The following is a 21019-nucleotide window of genomic DNA, read 5'->3' on the forward strand; positions in this document are numbered from 1 at the left end:
TTACTGTTATAAATATACCTAACTATACCTAACAGAGAAATCTATACTAAATGTAGAATTGAATTTGAATTGGTATATAGCTCCAGGCGATGATTATATTGGAGTTTTAACTGTTTGCATGCCCATGTAACAGCCTAGGCTGTTCCAAGTTCTGTGGCTGCACTTTATCACATCGTCAGTTCGTCAGTCGTTTGAAGACCGCAATAGAAGCGCGACGTTTTCGAACGGCGCCCGATCGCGTTTCGTAACTATTTTACGCAAGATAAAATATTTTTTCCTATTATTTTTATAATACAAATAAATAACAAAGAAAACTAATACCATAATAGTGTATAGTGTTTTTATAAATTTTTCACACAATGTTTTGCCGGCTGAATTTATTTCTGATTGGACTTTTATGCCGAATTGCATCCGTGTCCCCGATTGATGAAATAGAAGCCGATGACGGTGAGATAATTTAATTATAAAAATGTTATTGATCGATTTATTTAAGCGGTCTTTATATAATTACAATTTTCTAGAATTATGATAGTTATTTTATTCTATGAAATAAATTTTATAGGGGTATAAAAAGCAAAGTAAAAAAATATACGAACGAAATGGAAACAATTTTGGTAGTCGTTTTAAAGTTACAAAAAAATATTTATTTTACATATTGAGAAATGACAATGTATTACTTTATGGTTTTATGATAAACTAATTATTTATACCTAAAACACATTGGAACTTTTAGTTAGTTTTTTATGCTGCTAAAAGGTATCTTATGACGCAGAGATAGGTTCTTACGATATTATTAGTGTTGTAGATTTTTTATGGTGTATTATCATACAGAGTCTGAATCAGTGAGTTTAATTTATTTATTTATTTTATTTAAGAAACCTCTTAGCACATGTTCTGATACTCCATCGTAACCGGATATGGATAGATGACACCTTTGTTACAATACAAAGTTATGTTTTATACATTACGAACATATAAAAAGTCTGTAACATAATTTTAAAGTGCGATAATTATTGACAGGTAAGAAGTGGGCTTATAGATAGAAGTCCTGGGTTCGATCCTCTCCATATAATATGTTATTCGATATCTCCGTATATATTCAAAGATGAACACTGGGCCATCGTGGTTGTCAGAATAATCACCCTAAATATTGTTTAGGCTTGACCCCCTCGATGAGAACGATATGTGGATTAAATACTGCAAGACTGTTAGTTATGTTATTGGCGCATAACGATTTTTTTGGTTATTTCATATTTTAGTTTCAGTCAATATAAGTTTCTACCTTATTGTTTTTAAAAAAAAAAATTATTTAACCAATCGCAACTTGATACTAAATACATTTGTGAAAGTCGATGTTTATCAGGTATTTAAGGAAAAAGGAAAGTGCAGATACATTGTTTATAAATTTTGTTTATCTTTTATATTCACAAGTAATAATGTAGATAATTAGGTCAGTTTAAAATAAGTTAATGTTAATTAATGGAAAAGTGTCGAAATGAGCTAAAAAAAAGCTACGAATTGAAACAGTTCGGTTGAATACCGACTATACTGGCACGGACAGTTTACGCAATGTTGATCTAGAAGGCGCAACAAAGCTTTTTTACCGCAAAGCAATGTGACACGGAGGCGTGCGGTTTTGCCAGATTACATCAAGCTAACGGCTCATCATGGCGTTATCAGTGTTGCTAACGACGAGGCTTTGCTCCTCATTTTAACAATTGCACTATGGAAGTAGAGTTGGAAAATCAAGAAATAATTACAATTTAGTTTGATTTTTATGGAGATATTTTTATTCAACACTAACGGGGACCCTTACAGCAGATTTAATACGAGAAATCTGAGAGAGATTAAATATGAAAAGTAGAGGTAACAATTATTAAAATTCTACCGTCTGTAGGTACGATCATATCTAGTGGTTATCTTAAAGCTAAAATAACGGTTACCTCATTTCCCTTTAGACCACCAACAGTGTAGGCGAGTCATAGTTAGACTAGATTTATATCATCTGCATTCTTTATCACTGTCGTGAAATCAAAATCCAATAACAATATCTCCACGACAAATCACACGATCATAGTGAATGGTTTGATTAAATTAACTGACTATATTTCTCTAAACAATGCGCCGTTTAGGAACGATCGTGCTGTCCCCATTTTAAGTGAACACTTTTTGGGTTAGTTCACATGAACTATAAATATATTAAAACTCCACTACCAAATATACTGACGGTCTTCTCAATTAGATAATTTCCAAGATGCCAAGGGTCTTGCGTGGTTTTTATTGTTTTATTATTATTTGCTTATTCTCTCACCTTTTATCTTTTTTTTTGCAGACAGTTATAAAAGTGCGATAAAATATCGTGCATTTCTCCAATGAGTTAACATTTGTTGAACTAAATTGTGGGGTCAAGCAACATATAAATTGTCTAAGATCGTGACCATCTAATTAAGGTTATACGGCTTTAGTATTTATTTTACTATTTAAATCACCTACATTTTATTATTTAATAGTTTGCATTAGTAATTTTAAACGAATGTTTTTAAAGACTTGTTAGTATGTTATAAATACGGTTTGGGAAATTCCATGTTTATTGACACTTTAAAATGTATTAAAATAAAAATATGTTATAGGTCAGATAACATTGTGCGTGATCGTAATAAAAAATGTTTTGTGTTCTAGAAACAAAAGTTAACCTCATGTTTAACCTTTGTGATACATGTGAATAATTTTGCTGTGCAGTGTACCTGATGACAAATGTGTACCTATTGTATATAGAGTACAGTCCTGGTTACAAGTCAATAGCACCGCCGAAAGGCCGATGACAGATACAGTACGCGTAACGTTAGCCCAGCAGAATAGTTGCTATTTGAACTTTGATGGATTACTTCTGTAAAGGGTGTTAACATAACCTAAAACAATGTTGAGAAAGTTGTTAACACTTGTAAACAAAATTAAATTATTAAACCCTAAAAGCTGTTCTTTATTGCAAGTATGTATGTAACAAACGCTTAGTTAATACAAAATTATAATTAAAAAAAAAAACTTTGGTCAATTGTTGATGAATAGAGTGGATGTGCCGATACGTTCAGAATCTTTGCGTCGCTTCGAAGTTGAACTGTTTGTATCTCGATCTCGTATAATTGTTTTTCAATCAACATTCCACTCAACTGTATGAGGTGTTAAAGTTTCGAATTTTTTATCATCAGGCGACGAAACGGGCAGGACATTCACCTGATGTTGACGTTTAATTTTGACATTACGGTGCTATACAGGATTCTGAAATAAAAAATTCTAAGCAGTACCGTATTTGAGTTAGTCATCTTGATATTTCATCTCCATAGCTCACCACACCTTTACCTACGTATTTTTTATTGGCTTTAATTTTTGTTTGACACTTTGGTAGCAGATATCGATCGTGTAAATTTCGAAGATTCTGAAAGTAATTTTTACGATGAAAAGGTATTGAACTAAAATGTACCAGGGCTTGACCGCAAATCTACTAATGTTGAGATTTAGAGAGGCGATACGATCAAAAGATATTTATATAGCTCCATAAGAATGTAAATTCTTTAGTATTTCTTTTTATTTCATTGCACCAATAAATAAAATGGACGTAAATCGAACGTTTACGTTAGAAAGCAACAGTGTTGTGCTGCGGCATTTGTGTAAAAAAAACATTTGGGACAAACGCGCGTTGAACCACATTCTCCGTCGATGTAACGTTAACGTACCTGCTTGAACTAAATGTGCGAATATTTAGTAAACAGCACCACGCGTCGCCAATATTCGGTGCGGTCTGTATTGTACAGCTACTGACGTTGACCCGGTTTGTTTGTTTCTTATGTTTTTTTTATTATTATCTGTGGACAGGCGACCGCGGCCTGAGGAACTTGTCTGCATGTCATTACGTCAGTGGGCCAGCGGCAGCGCGCGGTTGGCATTATGCATGCGGTAACGGTTGCCGGCACTTGCGGCGAGACACCCTACATTGCCAATATTAATGCCGTTCTAATATACCTCGGATTCAATAATTCGCCAACATCCGTACATTTGCATATTAAGCTAAGACGATCGATACACGAATGAATGCTTCGTTTTGCTCTCGTTGCGCGCTAAATAGGACATGTGTGAAACTATGCTTTCACATGACGCGCTTCAATTCATGTCACTAATTAGTTGATAAATATTATTTATTAGACTGACAGATGTCAACTGTCTAACCGTCTAACTATAAAAGTTCGTGAGATAAAAGCTATCGACTCATTTCTTGTTAAACTACTTAGATAAGAAATACAGTACAGAGGGTAGGTAGGTATGTTTTTGGTACAATGAAAACGATGTCTCTTGCACGACAATTAACTAATTCTGATTCAAATTCATCAAGATCAGTTAGTTATCAGAGGTTTAAAGCCTAGAGTTACGGTTAGGAGTGGCTAGGTCTTAGTTGATTTCGCAGATATCTTTGAATTTCCACGTAGACGCCGCGTACATAGCAGAATTCGAACTTAGGACCTGTAGATGACAAAATTAGTGCATAAACCCCTGAGCCACCGACACTCTGTTAGATAGAGTTTATCTGTTTCATGTTAACATCATTAAAAACTCCACAAATGCAAGGTCTTTGAAGGTTCATCTCGAAAAGGATAATAACCCATTTTGAAAGATGTTTTAGTTACAGCTTGTTAGTTGCAATAAAAACAAAAACATTAGCGTACCTAAATTAACCGTTTTTAAAGCAATACTTTTCTGACGTTTCAGGCTCGGACCGTTTCATGAAAGATCTTTTAGCTCAAAAAATATCCCACGTAGAATTTAACGTTTACTTTTTATGCATTCTACTGTTTCTTGAACGGTTCATTGATATCAAAACGGTAACGATATCACAACAAGCAACGTAATATCCACCTCAAAACCGACTGCTCGTTTACGGGTAAGGCGTATTGAACGCATTCTTGAATAAATTGAAAAAATAAAAACTTAACAATGCGATTACAGATTATCGGTAAAAGAGTCACGATCTTTTACTTTTACTGTGGTCGTTTAAATATCAGCGAATTAAATTAAATGGTGCAAGTTCGCTGGCTTTTGTTTATTAATTCACTAAAAATTGCTTTCACTGTCATTAACACATACTGACCACATGGGTTGTTTATTTTACTAATATTAAAAATTGCGAAAGTTAAGATCGATGTTTGTTAGAGTTTGTAGACTATACTGCTGAATAGATTTTGATGTAATTGGCATAGAGGTAGAGGCTAGTCCGGAAGAACACATGCTACTTTCTTTTGTTTTATAATTGCATGAGGACAGAGTCGCAGGCAAAAACCAGAATTTCATAAATGTCATATACCATAAGCTTGTTTTATCTAAAATTACTAAAACTTGCATAAGTCGTAACATTGTAACTGATAGTAACGAACTCTTTCGTTTCAAGATATTCTTATTGTCTTTTATCCTAACTATTTATAGAATGGCAAACGACTCCAATAACGGTTCGATGAACTTTTTCGAATTTGCCATTTTCGTTTATGTACCATGCCCACACCAAATTGCCTTATAAAATTTTAAGATCGTAACGTTTCTAAACTGACTCATTGTTCCGTTCTTGGTTTTAACCAATTTTTATTCCACTTTCAATATTTTATATTCTACCTTCATTTATATCGAAATTGAAATTATCATTTGCAAAGTAGAAGTATTTGAGGAGATGCATAGGAAGGGAAATATCCTCTTTATGTGCGTCTCCTCCGTCGTCGGATAAAGGTAGGCAACGCATCTGCAATTGCGGATGTCTATGGGCAGCGGTCGCTTCGCCATTTTGGCGGATTCAGGTGGCCGCATGCTCGTTTGCTACTTTGTTATAAAAAAAAAATTAAAAATTATAGATCCAAACAAGCTTAAATTCAGTTATCGTTAGCTCACAGTTAAGGTCTGGCTGTATTGGTTTTGTTCCGAATTTTTTCTTTTTATGTACTTTCCTACTACGTTACCTGCGTTACAAATATTTGTTAAGATTACGTAAACGTAATTGTATGTTCGTGTAACTTAGCTAGCCAGACTATTTAACACAGCTAGGCTGTTACTTGGTTAATTTTAACCAAAAAAGATTACATCTTTTTTTATTCGCAACCCTACTAGTAACACTAGCCACTAAGTAGCATACTACTTGTGTTGGTAGTAGGGTTAGGCGACTGCGTTCGCATGGAATTAAAAAAAAAACAAAAGTTGTAGTCTATGTGTTCTTCCAGACTATCTTCTACATTTACACCAAATTTTATTGTAATCCGTTTAGCCGTTTAGACTACAAACTCTCAAATATCCACGAATCCATCTAAACTTTCGCATTTATAACATTAGTAAGTATGATTAAACTTCTAATGCACCCAGAGTAGTTCAGTGATCTCCTATTTAATCTACACTAAGCTTCTCCCGCTTAGTGTAGCAACTATGTCCACTGCAGTTACTCTAAGCAACATGGATTTAGAGGAAAGAATTTAGTCCAGCAACCATCATTGATTCGCCCCGTACTGAATACGAAATGTTATTTGCGTACAATGTGTTGGTATCTAACAACCGTTTAATCTAATTACTTTGTAAGACGAACATTTCAAAATAAACCGTGGACTAGTTGTAAACGCTCCACATACCACAAGCACGGCATAAACATTGGTTGTCGGCCTGCTGTACGAATAGACGGTAGAAAGACACTGTCTGCTAACACCGCAGAAGGCGGCCGCAGTAGGTCAATTTTTAATTGAATTCGACAAAAACGGTGATTATACACGCACGGCCAACTAACAATGAGATTTGGATTTACACGCTCTTCTGCATTTTACGTGTTTAGAGTCCACATTTGAAGTCGCACATTGTAAAACGTTTTGTGCACTACTTTGTTCCGATCATAACCCGGTGATACGATTCTAATGTTTATTTCTGAAGATTTTTTATTGTGATTTATTGAGGTTTGTGGATGAATTCTCTTCCTGTGTATTCTCAAATTATTGCTTAGTGATAAACAACAGTTGCAAGTATCAATTCCATCAAAGTCGACGTGTTATAACATTATGCAACAATTATAATGCGATTATTATGTCGGATATCTACATATAATAATGTAACTGTGGTTTGCCTGTCGCACAAAGTAACAGAGCGGCTCGTGTTTGTTCCTGGTACAGAGGCCGTGTTAAATGTGTGTTCAAATGACTGCATGAAATCTGATGGCCTCATAATGCGATCACAGGAAGAGTGCGTGAAGCTCTTTTGTTGTTAGGTATGTGGCCGTTTCGCATCAGTCACCCATCACAATAAATTTGCAAATTCTATAAAATGCATCCATTTTAAATATTTTAGTTAGTTAAAAAAAACAGGAGTTCTACAGGTCCTACTGACTGTAGAATAAAAAGACAATTCGATGAAGACAAAGAATGGAATAGACGTGCATTCTTGTAGAGAGAAACCTTATCCTTTTGACATTAGCGTCGAACTTTAGCGCGGGTACAATGATGTAGGTGTATTCTACATTGCACAAAATAGAGTAACTGCTAAATGACTTTAACATTCGTAGAAACCACTTCCCTAAACGGCGTTAAAAGTAGGCAATTCAACTAGATTGGTGTGGTTTTAATTTTTCAGTTTATCTAAACATTTTTAGCAGCGTGCAACTTTTTTAAAATACAGATATTAAAATCGAATCATTAGTTATCCAGTGTGGTTAATAATGTGTATTTTTGCTGAGTTGTAAGCCGATTAGACATGACACACCATGAACAACTAGAAGGAAGTTGAGTGATGCTCATGCAAGTCGACTTCAATTGGCAATCAGAATGTGATGATTACAATTATGGTAAATCCAGTAATCATTGCACTGCAGCGCATATAAGGCGCTAGTTTCTTACAGCCTTTTGATGGCAGTTAACGGTATTCAAGTCTATTTCAAACGACTCAATACTTTTAAGATTGCCACTTGAAAAGTCATTTGCTCCGTATATCATGATTTATTGCCTCAAGTGTCCACAAGACGCGCCCACCGTTTCTGCATTTCTAACAGTAACAACCATAAGAAGACAGTTACAGATTGATAAGACATATTTATGTAGCGTATTAAAGAACGAGCCAAAAGTGAAAGCTTTTTTCCTAACGAATGCGTAAGTAAGATGACTTGCATTGAAATATAATCTCCCATACTTTATTAATATCTGAACATATTATATAGGTAACTTTAGCCAGGCTTATTAAAATGTACCGTGTTGACATAAAATTTTAAATGTTCAAAAAATATTGATAAGTGTTTAGCATTACATGAAAATTATGAAATATCTTCAATAAGGAGCCCCTCTAGAGGGGACATGGATACAGTGACGTGGATGCCACGGCCCGGTCGGGCGAAGGAGTACACCGCGGGCTTCATTGGTTAGCCTAAATATAAGACCGGGTGTCCCATAGGAAGCTGTTCCTGCTGCACGCAGCACGGAAGCGAAGTGCGTAAATGCAATCCCCGCGTGGAAATAAAACCGTCTTCAATAACTTTACGAACAATGTCAGACAAAGGTCATATATAAAGGACCCTTTATACATCCGTTATCTTGAAGTATTTATTGCAGCGGAACCGGAATAATCGATCATATTACAATGATCAATTACAATACTCCCCTTATTAATATTGTATAACAAAGTTTATTGTTTTTGTATACTTAAAAATGTATTCGTGAACCGTGACAAAACAACACTGGTTTTACTTCCTCTTGAAAAGCGTCGCGTGGAACATCCACATCCGTTTTATGAGTCATCTAAATACAACGTAGCATATTTGCAAAATCAACTTTAATACAATATTTTTAAAAACGAAATTCCAATGCTTGCCATAGTCATTATATTTGCTCGTAACATCCGTTTTTATGTTTACATAGCTGTCTGAATTAACTAATGACCCCGCATTGTGAAGGCCTTGCTTTATAATTTACTAATATTATATCTTAATTATACTGTAACAGGAGAATTGGAAGTTTCAGTGTTATTAATCACTAGCTGTTGTTTGTGATTTCGTCCGCGTGAAATGAAAAATAAAAAGTATAGCCTATGTCACTCATAACATAGTTTTTTAGAGTAAAAGATTTTTGAAATCGGCCCAGAAGTTTTCGAGTTATTTTAATAAATAATTAAAAAAATACAATTCTTTCCTTTTTTAATACTGTACATATAAAAAAACAGATTTTGTTTATTCTTGTAGTGTGACGCGTAATAACTTAATGTGACTTTTCTTGTAAATCTGGTCGCTACTAGCCGATGTTTTAGGCTAGATATAAGGAGCAGCTTAACTACGTTCCCCCCTCGGCGACCCCCTTAAATGCATATTGTTGCCAAAAGTCTACAAACAAAATTATAGTTTTTATTGAAACCATGACTTTTTTTTATTATTTTTACCTTAATCTGTGACTCAAAGTCTATACTGAAATATTGATTTCATAATTAAATAACAAATCATGCATTTAAGGGTTAACATTCATATATCAATGTTTCTATGCCGAAACAGATGCACAGAAATATGTGGTCTTGTTTATAAATTAAAATCTTCACTGCAGTGGTCCTGTAAAAATTAAAAGTCATTATTTCAACTTGTAAGATATAATGTATTGTTGTTTTATTACGCCTTATATGCGATACCTAATCTAAACGTATTAAGTGGTATCTTGTTACTATTACCAAAGTTACATTGCAGACACCTTTCACTTTCTTCTTTATTGGTAGATTGGTACGATTTACTCGGCATAGAGAGTAATGTCAAGACAAGAGTAAAAAGTTAATTAAAACTGTCTAGACCAGTGATTCTCAACCTTTTTGTTTAACGATTTCAAAATTTGGCGGCACACAAAGAAAAAGATAAAAATTATTCCCTTACTACAACACACTGCATGAATAGTTTATGACAAAAATATGCAAAATTTGGCGGCACACAAAAGTGCCACGACACTGTGGTTGAGAATCACTGGTCTAGAGGAAAGTTCAGTCTTGTGTTTATATAACTTTTTTGGTATCGAATTATTAAATTGTATCTTAACTTTAATCTCATCTTATGTTAAATGTATAAAATTAATTATAAGATTAAAATAAATAACATGTCAATCTACAAAAAGTAGTGAATATTGACCCATAAACTTTTTTGGAAGACGTTGTACGAGGTACTGATTTGAAAAGAAGCCTTCAGTAAGGTCAATGAAAATCTTGTTTTCCGCATATTCAATGTTTCTTTCGTTAGTTTAATTAAGTATATAACGTGTGATTTTAACTACTATGTATTACTTTAAGGTCATATTTTTTTTGTATTTATTATTTACGCTTAATACATAAAATTAATAAGCCAATTTAGGTACGAAAAAGTCAAAGGACAAACAAGGTCATTCAGATGACCTCGATTATAATTTGGCACCGGGTCAAGTCAAGCCCATTGGCATAAATTGCTATCCGTTAGGTCGGCGGAATTAAAATATTTATGACACCGTTCTAACACTTCCTTCGACTCAGTTAAAATTGAAAGTTGATTTTAAAAAACCAAAAGTATTACAAAAATATTAATTAAGACTTGTTTTAAAGTTGCTGTAAGCATGAAGATGAAGTGGTTATAAGATTTTTGCAAACAAAAAATAACATAACCGAAATGTCCCAATACACGCGAAAACAGTCAATCCATTTGACAAAAGCTTAGAAAATATGTGTAAGATATTACTAAAATTAAGTATCGGCTATCAGGCAGCTGCTATCAGTTTTAAATAGACTAGGAGACAGGAGACACCGACGTGTCTATATCTAAAACCTGATCTACGCTATTAAATGAATATGGATGATATCCCGCGAGAAACTTGTAAAATAGGAAACATAAATTTAAATAGGGTTGCGACTACATTTTTAATTATAAATTGGGAAAAAAACTTAAGATAACCTTTTTTTCTTCAATTATTATTTTGAATAAATTAAGATTTATAGAATAAAATAAGTGAAATTTAAAGCCGTTTCATTTATGTAAAGTGTATTTGGTTAGTGTCAATGAGAGGGAGTGGACACTTATTGAAGCTTATGTAAATAGCCCAACGACTTTGTTTTGCAACGCTTTCTATTTGGTTACTTAATTTAAACTTGTCATCTGCAGACATAAATTGTATTTTTTATTACGCGGGTATCTTTTATCTGTCGGAGCTAAATCCGGTGATCGCTGGGTAATTTGTCATGAGCCATCCGGTTAGATATTAATCGAGGACTTTTTTATTTTTTATAGATTTGTTAGTATTGATAGCGCAATGAGTAAATATTACTGTCTAATGATTACACGATAAGGGTTTTTAATTCTGGTATATGAAATAAAAATTTCCACTTCGAGTGGAGTAAACTAATTTAAAATATTAAATGTAGTTTTAGGCGAAGTATAAGTGATCACACCCCTAGTAGTGTTTGCAATGTATCTATTTATTGTGCTACTTAGATAATTTGCTCATTACGGTGCAGCAGTGGGCTGTGGGCAGTGGGGCTGGCTGCAGGGGAGAGCGCGCCCGGCGGCCGGTAGCGCGATCTGTCAATCTAAACTATGTGCTAGTTTTCACTAATTTAATTACGGACATTAATACTTTCTTAAAAACAGATAAACAGAGATTTTAACGTACAGATATAGGAAAAAAAACCTGTAAATATAGCTTCTTGTACGTTGTTAACAGGCAAAAGACTTTAAAGAACTCTATCATTTACCGTCCTTTTAATTTTTGCAACACTGTTGTGCAGATGTTTAATTCAATAATATTTCTTTTTGAGAAATATAAAAAGAACGAAAATGAAATGTTTATAGTACAAGCAGAGTTATCACCAATCGTGCAGTTTGTTCCTACTTCCTATCCACGGCTTTCTATTTCTACTTCCGTAAAAATTAAACTTTCTTTCGATCCTTTCGTTTTTTAATATCATGTTAATTGAAATGCACCATTAAAGCTCCGTAATTGGCAAACTGCATATCATACGTGCTTATTACCAGAGTGTAGCCAATACAATTTAAATCTATGTAATTTCTTTAGGTCAATAGAGCGAGCGGGTCGCTGGATCGTCGGCGCATTCGAGCGTCTCGACAGACTGAGGAAGTCAATTACACAAATCGCTTTAGAAAACGAAGTGTTGGAGCGTGAAAATGGAAGTGTTTACTCCTAGTACACATTGGGCATATCGTTGCTATTCCTATAGTGCTTTCGTGGTGTATTTTAAACCATCACATTTGTATGTTTATATCAGATTAACTCGTACACTTTCTGTCCACAAAAAAGCGACTCCTTCAGCTGCTGCACGACCTTATCGTAGGGTTCATGTCTACCATAGGTAAGGATTGATTAGGCTTTAAGCAACCCTGGCCTACTGCTGATTGATTGACTTCGTACACATATTTGAATCTCTTTTCAGATATACCCGATGTACGGTGTAGGAATTAGTGTGTACTATTAGTTTAAAATGTAAATCGTGTTGTACAGAGGTGCTGCATTTGATCGGTGAGCCGGATTTCCGCGACGTCCGGCTGCGCTGGGAGTACGGCAGCGAGGAGGGACAGCCGCTGCTCGCCTTCCAAGTGCACTACTGCGAGCTGCAGGCCTGGGGGCAGTACAGGTGTCGCACTAAAGTAAGTTGAAGGAAAAACATTTGATAATCGGTGTACTATGTCTGTTAAGCATTAGCTTTTTAAATTATTTACCTCTCATATTTATTTGTTTTGTCAAAGACATTTTTTTAATAAGTATCCTTCGACGGTCATCCAGTCCGCCTTACTCTAACGCCAGTACTGGTTATATGCTCATCTATGATGACTGTTATTTTTAATCGATATACGCGATAAGAAAGGCCGATACTTCTTGAATAGTAGTTTCAATGGCTTATAAGAAAGCCGTTTGCATATTAAATACATTAAAATATCTGAATTCGAATCAGTAGGGTCGGCCCGGTTTGTATCTGGCATAGAACGGGATATAATGGCGGTGTCGGCGGCAGGCGTGACCGTGACGCCACAGTCCGCCGCCGCCCTAATGCTCGTTATTACATTCAGGTCCTTTACCGCGCCGCTAAATAAGCGGTCAGGAGATTTATTGTTCGTTTAACGATTTGTCTTTAGTGTTTTTCTTAACATCAAATTTAATAAACTGTAATCATAGTGGAATGATAAGTACCTACGCGTGTTAAAATATCGAGGTGCTTTAAACAAAGCCAATAAATTAATTAACGTATCTATATACAAAAAGTTTTTTAATAGAATTTTATGATATTATCAAACGGGAACGACATAGGTCACTAATGATTTAATTTCCTCTTTTAAAAACAGAACCAGAATATCCGGTAAAAGAATGTTATTTTTCCTAGGTAGTAGAAAATCATGAAAACGAAAAAGCGGGTCGCAGTCGTGCTGGCGACATACCGACGACGACGCCGAGTGGACGACGCGGGCGTGCGTACAGCACGCACATTTCCGGTCTGCGCATGGCCACCACATACTCGTTCGAGGTCCGCCCCGTGAGGCGAGACGCACGTGACTTAACTGACCCCCAGTCTATTGGATCCAAGATCATCATTGTGCCTACTAAAGGATGTAAGTTCTAAAAAAACTACTGAAGGGATTGTTTATTAGATTTGCATTTAGTTGCGCATATGTGTGCTCCATGGTAACTAGCTACTACATTACAATGTAACTTTAACAGTTTCAGCGCGCGCTACGCAATGCCTGCCACACGCGAGCGAAGTAGAAGTATCGACTGGTCCGTACTTCGGCGGGCGTATAGCGGTAGAGGCGGCTGACGGCGGACCCGAGCGGTGCGCGCTGCAAGGCAACCCGCGCAGCGCGCAGGACGCCTACATCCTTAGGATACACCATCAGGAGTGCGGCTCAGAGGTCAACGACACGACTGTCGCTACCTACGTTATCGTGCAAGAGAATCTTCCCATACTAACGCATAGCACTCGTCGGTATGTATATAAACTACGGAAAGTCACTGTTAGACCCTCACTCTAGTTAGAGAATCAATAATCGAGAAGAGAATCGTCTAATTTTTTTTACCTGAGATACGCTATTTTAATATAATGACGTACTATTTATTTCGTTTCAGATTTCTAGTTTTGTGTACATATAAACCTGAAACTCTTACGGTCAGAGCTGGTATTAATTTACCTAAAGCCGACCCTGGAGATGTGCTGCATCAGACGAAGCCGATAGGCTCCGTGGAGCCATATGACAATCAGGATATGGACTACAATGATCTACAGCCGGCCAGGCTTGAAGCACGCAAAGAGGAAACTCAACAAAGTACGTTATCTACTAAAACATTGATGAAGATTTAATTCAAATAATAAATGATGCTCGTTATTATAATTTAAATACAACTACAATCAATTTCCTATATAAGCTAAATACCTTCGGGCGATAGTTGACATGATCCAATACTAAAAATGATTCTCCAGCAGTTCATGATATGGTTTAGAGATGACTGAAGGTGCCTTTGTGAATATTATCTATAAGAATTGAAATCAATTGTATATGTTGAACTATTTTATTGTTTGAACAATTTAAAGTTGTATTTTCAGGTGCGTTTGGCGAAGTGTTATTAGTGATGTTCCTGGTAGTCGCTGCGTTTGGCGGTATCGCGCTACTCATATGGAAGATGGTGCCACAAACGGACAAAGACAACGTATCTATCACAACAATGTCGTCGATGCGCAGTAGTATATTCGGAAGACGGAACAGGGACAGATTTTCAGATAGAAGTTCCGTGTACTCAATAACATTGTCAGAAAAAGAAGGAACGAAGAAAAGTAACGAAGGAGACAATACTTCGGAGGCGTAAAATTCTAAGGTTTATTTATTAGTTGCACGTGTTGTGTTGTATTATATTGTGATGTAATTATAATTAGGTCAAATTAGCTTACGAAGCTTCTGATAGATTTAATGTTGGCGCTAGGAACATTATACCTTTCGATGCTAAATCAACAGATGTTTAAGATCAAAGTAGAAAGAAGTTTTGGTGTTTAATTACAAATGTTTAGCTTCATTTGATTTACGTAAATATTATAAAGAATTTTTGTATGCTTTGACCCGATTAGTGGTCGATACGACCGTTTTGTATGTGTAAAGCGAAAAAATTGTATGTACAAAGAGTATTGGAAAGAAGATTGTATAGTGTTTTGGTCTCAAATTAATTTTAATCTTTTATTTTAGACAATTGGACACTTGCACTGTGCTATGATGGCCATACAAAGATAGCATATAATCGTGTATTTTAAATTATATTCTAGGATAAGAAAAAAATGAGTGAAGAAATAAAAAAAATTAAACATATAGTACATTTATTTGTAGATTATATCTTTCGGTTTAGTTAGTAACGAAAATGGTTTCTCCATATCAACATTAGGTAGTAAAAACTGATACACTATGTCATTGAGTTCTTCAAGGGCTATTTGTGCGTGGAGTTTGACTGCGTGGTCTTCATTAGGGTCTTTATATAGTTGATTTAGAGTCCTGTATAGAGGGAGTAAGTGTTCTTTCAGCTGGATTAATGTTTCCTTTCCTAGACCTTTGAGTAAACTTGATATAACCATAACAGCGGCCCTCCTGCATTCTATAGCTTTATCTGACTCTATTATGCTCCCAACGCATAACAAAACCTAGGACAAAAGTAAATTAAATAAAATTGGAGACATTATGATAATATCTAGAGATAGTTTTTATTTTTTAATACCTTACCTAATAGGAACTTTCAAGGCTTGTACAAAATTAGGATTTTCCCACTCTATTGCACACTTATTTATTTTTAAATAAATATTTGTTGTCTATGCTATTAGTTTATCTGGGATTATATCATACTAATGTTACAAATGCGAAAGTTTAGATGGATGGATGTTTGTTAGAGTTTGTAGCCTAATCAGCTGAATGGATTTCGATGAATTTTGGCATAGATGTAGAGTATAGTCTGGAAGAACACATAGGCTACTCAGTTTTTTTTAATTCTACTCGGACGGAGTCGCAGGCAAAAGCTAGTTTGAAACATAAAGTTTACACATTATTGTAAGTAAAAATTAGGAATAACTTACCTCATAAATTATAGATCCAATCCTATAATGCAGGACTAAAGCAATCTCAGCCAAATTTGATAATGCAGATGCTCTCAACAAAGGGTCATGGTCTCTGCACGCAGACAACATTGTATTCAATAGTATTGTTTTATGGACGATACTCATATCACCTGTAAATAATTTTTTTCAGTATTAAAATTATTTATACATTTTTTCTATGTAAATAAAATCGGTTTTTATATGTGTAGGTAAGTTTTAGGACATTAAAAGTTAGTGCTTTAAGCTGGGCCAGCCGTTGGATAAGGCTAGATGGGAGGGTCCAATTTTATGATCACATTTAAAGTAGTTGTTATGTCTATTTCACATTTTTGGGCTCCCTAGGAGGTCTGTGTCTACCCCGCCTGGTAACGCCCTGAAGGGCGACGACTAGCTGGTTTCAGCATTTTAGAGGTAAAAAATATAATAAACAAATTATAAAGTCTATTTGAAAAAACAATAACAATAAATAAGAAACAACTTACCCAGTCTTTTCATTACTTTCACAATGATATCACCTATTTTCAATCTCATCTCTTGCATTTTATTTTGTATTTCTTTAGTTTCAACACCTCCAAATGAAGTGGAGATGTTTAGGAATTCTTTGCATAGCACATTGAGTACATCTTCAGTGCAATGCATTGCTAATGAGGCAATACCGTTTATTGCAGCTAAGTAAATGTATGAATCTGAATCTTTTAATTGCTCCTGAAACATTCCAATTAAATCATTTATTAATTACTAGCTTTCGCCCGCGACTTCGTCCGCGTAGAATTAAAAAAAACCAAAAGCCTATGTGTTCTTCCAGACTATCCTCCACATCTATACCAAATTTCTTTGAAATCCGTTCGGCCGTTTAGGCTACAAACTCTAACAAACATCCATCTTAACTTTCGCGTTTATAATATTAGTAAGATTACCTGAAATAAACAGAAAACTAAATGACGTTTGGATATTGTTTCAGCATCTTGTTTATCGATTAGTTTTGTTAGTTCTATAATACCGTGGGCTCTAGTAGGTAACAATTTATCAAAAGCATTTGACACAGCTTTTTCATAAGCTGAATTATTCTTAACCTTATCACCATTAATTAATAATATTGCTTCCTTACATAAAATACTATTAGTATTTGATTCATTTTGGGCCATTTTCTCTAATATCGGAATTATGTTTTTTAATCTACTGGTTAAACTAAAATCATCAATGTTTGGCAAAATCGTGTTTAACAGAACCAAAGCAATAGATTCACATTCACTGTTCTTTTTATTTTCTTGAAGAAAATACTCTATAAAATTGAAAACAGTTTGAGGAGATTTTTTCAAACATTCATTTATTTTTGCTGAATCTGATATCACAGATAATAATTGAAGAATATTAATATATTGTTTATCTAAATCATTGAGTAACACTGGTTCATCTTCAGGTGCTAAAAGAGGTTCTGTTATAAATTTATTTCTTTGCAAACTTAAATCAATTAGTATTTGTAAAGCTGTTTCTAATATAGCTTGATTAAAACTGTGATCGGTTATCTGTTTGAATAATTCTATGAAATAGAAAAGTGCATCATCTGAAGGATAAGTATTATTTACTGCTTTCAAAATTAAACCTGCTGGGATTTCTTCAACTATGACTTTAGATATAGTTGTGTTGCCAAATAAAAGTAATTTCAGTAAACCAGGTATTTCGTCTTTATCCATTTTCTCCATACATTTAATTAAAATCTCATTTAATTTCTTTTTCATTTCTCTGTTTGTACATTTCATACTAATCAGGAATAATAACGGCAAATTTGGAGTTAAGAGTTTTGTAACAATTTCTTGATTTGGCAAACTTAAAGAAGAATGATAAGTTTGCATTTTATGTTCTATTTGTTGTGTTGTTAATATTATTGTTCCTGGTAAATATGATTCAATTATATTTTCACATTTAAATGTATGAAACACATCTTTTACTAAAGTAGTAACTGCTGCTGAGTCCGGATACTTCTGCATCAATGTTATTAAACAGGCTGTTGCAGTTGTTAAATATTTAGTATTATTTAATACAAGAATCTGTTTCAATTGGTTGCAAATATTTTGCAGATATTCATCATCACAAGTATCTCCATGTTTTGTTGCAATCAATTTGCAAATTATGTCAATTTTTTTCCATTCTATCCCAGAATCCATTTCTAAACTGTCCATAAAACATCTGATCAGACTTAGCAATCCTCCAGGTGCTATAAGCCGTCGACTCAACTCTTTTGTTATTGTCCTCTTAACAAATGCAGGAGGTGTCTTGTCTATTACATTTTGTAACACTAAAAGTTCCTTCATAAGTATAGGTTGGAAGCAATTGTTCACTAAATCATCATATATATTGATATATTTCTTTCTATCTATATTCAATTTATCATACAATTCTTTTGTCATTGTAAAATTAGTGTAAACTCCAGGTTTTTTTAATGGTGCAAAGGAAAGTTGTATTAATGCAGCCAAGTAGTCTGATAAATGGAAACTGATTATTATACTCTTTAAAACAGGTACAGTATAACTTCTTGCAAAGAAATCTGTACAATCTGTTAGTAATTCATACTTTTGCTCATCTGACAAGCCAGTAGTAGGTAACATGGCTGTAAATGCTGATCTTTTAGACAAACTGATACCCAAACCGGGCACCAAACATGGTGATATACCAAGCGAAACAATCAGCTGGAAGCATGTTCTCAATAGCTTTTGATTCTTCACACTAATAAGCACAGTATCATCGTTTTTAATGTACGCCGCTAAATCATCTATTTCCTTAAATATTTTGTGAAGAAAAGTTCTTTGAGAGATAAAAATAGCATCATTATCTTTACTACTTGTATCGTCACTTTGCAATAACCATGGTATGAACTCAGGATCATCTGAAAATAAGCTTTTGTTACAAAATAATATAAAAGTTAAAAACTAATATAAACAGCTATTGACTCACTGGTTTTGGTAATATTTTCGATTCTTTCAAATATCACATTGATTTCCTCCATATTCATTGGTTATATTAAAATTTTTAATTTCGTAATTAGTTATTTTTTCAAATAAAAAAGTAACCAAACATTTCCGTATTATAATGTTTGACAGCTTATTGACATTGACAGTGACAAAGGGACAAGATCAAAGAACAAAGATAGATAGACTATTGAAGCTATCGATACCAATTAAAATAGTTTTTGGCGTTATAGTGCCTAAAGAAAACTTTAAAATCGTAAGAAACGTGATGCATTTAAAAATGTCACCATAATATAAACGGTTGTTTTGGGATGATTTTTATAATTTCAACTCGGTGACTATATCCAGTGACTCTAAAGCGGTAAAAACAAAAAATGTTGTCTGTGAAATACTAAAAAAAAAGTCAATTAATGACAGTGACAGTTTAGATTCGGATACTTGCCGATTTTAGAATTTACTTAAAGTAAAGCTTGATTTTAATTAGAACTGTTATATTACTAAGTTTTCATCATGCTTATCAAGGTCAAGGTATGTTTGTTGTTTAATATTTTTCATTGCATTTGATTTCTTGGTACATAACCTATTTTTGTTGTAGACACTCACTGGCAAAGAGATTGAGATAGATATAGAACCTACAGATAAAGTGGAGAGGATTAAAGAACGAGTTGAAGAAAAAGAAGGCATTCCACCGCAACAACAGCGGCTTATTTTTTCTGGCAAACAAATGTAGGTATATCTATAGACTCAAAATGCATTTCGAACCGTTATATTATTTAGGATACAGCATCTTATATGTTCTTTATTGTTAACTTAACTTTAACTATGACTTATCTTTTTTGTATGTTTCGTTATCAGGACTCAGTATACAATTATTCTGTAAGATGTTCTCAGGACCATAAATTGATGGTTTTTATAATATTTAATTCAATTCAAAAATAAAACGATCACACATTTTTTGAATCGAGTATATTTAGGAGACAAATTAGTTGTATAAAGTCAAGTATCATGCTGCTTAACTCTGTTGAAATAAACACAATAAACAGATTCAATTTTTTTTGCAAGGACAAGTGAAGGTTTCTCCATGTATATAAATGTAAATTTTAGTTAGCAAAATACTTGTATAGGAACATAATAGTTATTATTCTTTGACCAAACAAAGAGTAAGTAAGTAAGACCAGGAAAATAATAACCCTTACCTAAGAATATGCAAATATGCTAATTACAAACTGATGTAATAAAGTCCCTTAAAAAAACCTCTAAGCTAGGATGTTTATATTCTCGGTTACACCAGTAGAATATCTTAAGTTGATGTTTAAGTGATACTGGCTTGATAGATAACTTTTTTACAGGAATGATGAGAAAACGGCGCAAGATTACAAAGTACAAGGTGGATCAGTGCTGCATTTGGTGTTAGCTCTGCGCGGCGGGGAGTGAATTCTGTGATCATTGTCTCATATTTATAATTGTTTAATTTTATTTCTCATTCTATGTATAAAATAAACACAATTACATAAATAAATGTGAAAATCTTTGATTGCAAGTTTTTTTATGCAGGGAAAGTTTTTTTTGTAAGGATAATTGTAACAAGTGTCATGCTGTGTACTGAGAAAGCTAAATAAAGGAGAACAACTCAAGTTTATAATTTTTTGCCTTTCGTTGGTCATCTACCTATATGAATTTAGGGTTCCCAACCCGGGACCATTTTAGTGTCTATATGTAAAATGTGAAGTCATCACAATTGGTTGTTCTTTAGTTACTTTTCTACCCGACAGGGGCACTGTATAAACCTCATACAAACTGTCCTCGACACGAATAAATCCGAAAAGTTCTCGCGGACCATACTTTAACCTCTGCAGATTAATGGTGATCCATATACTCTCTATCCTTAAGTTTTCCATTGCTATTTTAATAAACATATTTACTTTCATAATTAGCATTCGTTT

The 21019-nt window shown here is 34.1% G+C and overlaps 3 protein-coding genes across 3 annotated transcripts; 2 read left to right on the forward strand and 1 right to left on the reverse strand.

Annotated features, from left to right (window-relative positions):
* Positions 1-168: 168 nt before the first annotated feature.
* On the forward strand, positions 169-15313 carry LOC106099817. The gene is made up of 6 exons (XM_013278484.1): positions 169-447; positions 12495-12640; positions 13372-13597; positions 13707-13971; positions 14112-14308; positions 14587-15313. Exons 1-6 carry the CDS (start codon positions 360-362, stop codon positions 14844-14846), a joined length of 1182 nt encoding a protein of 393 aa, XP_013133938.1. The 5' UTR covers positions 169-359; the 3' UTR covers positions 14847-15313.
* A 15-nt stretch (positions 15314-15328) lies between these two features.
* On the reverse strand, positions 15329-19202 carry LOC106099816 (transport and Golgi organization protein 6 homolog). The gene is made up of 5 exons (XM_013278483.1): positions 19063-19202; positions 17028-18994; positions 16593-16815; positions 16090-16241; positions 15329-15663 (listed from the first exon to the last, which is right to left on the reverse strand). Exons 1-5 carry the CDS (start codon positions 19118-19120, stop codon positions 15346-15348), a joined length of 2718 nt encoding a protein of 905 aa, XP_013133937.1. The 5' UTR covers positions 19121-19202; the 3' UTR covers positions 15329-15345.
* A 275-nt stretch (positions 19203-19477) lies between these two features.
* On the forward strand, positions 19478-20713 carry LOC106099541 (NEDD8). Its single transcript, XM_013278109.1, has 3 exons — positions 19478-19604; positions 19672-19802; positions 20426-20713. Exons 1-3 carry the CDS (start codon positions 19587-19589, stop codon positions 20508-20510), a joined length of 234 nt encoding a protein of 77 aa, XP_013133563.1. The 5' UTR covers positions 19478-19586; the 3' UTR covers positions 20511-20713.
* Positions 20714-21019: the final 306 nt, after the last annotated feature.

The sequence above is a fragment of the Papilio polytes genome, unplaced genomic scaffold (assembly GCF_000836215.1).
Source record: "Papilio polytes unplaced genomic scaffold, Ppol_1.0 DF824102.1, whole genome shotgun sequence".
Taxonomy (NCBI): domain Eukaryota; kingdom Metazoa; phylum Arthropoda; class Insecta; order Lepidoptera; family Papilionidae; genus Papilio; species Papilio polytes.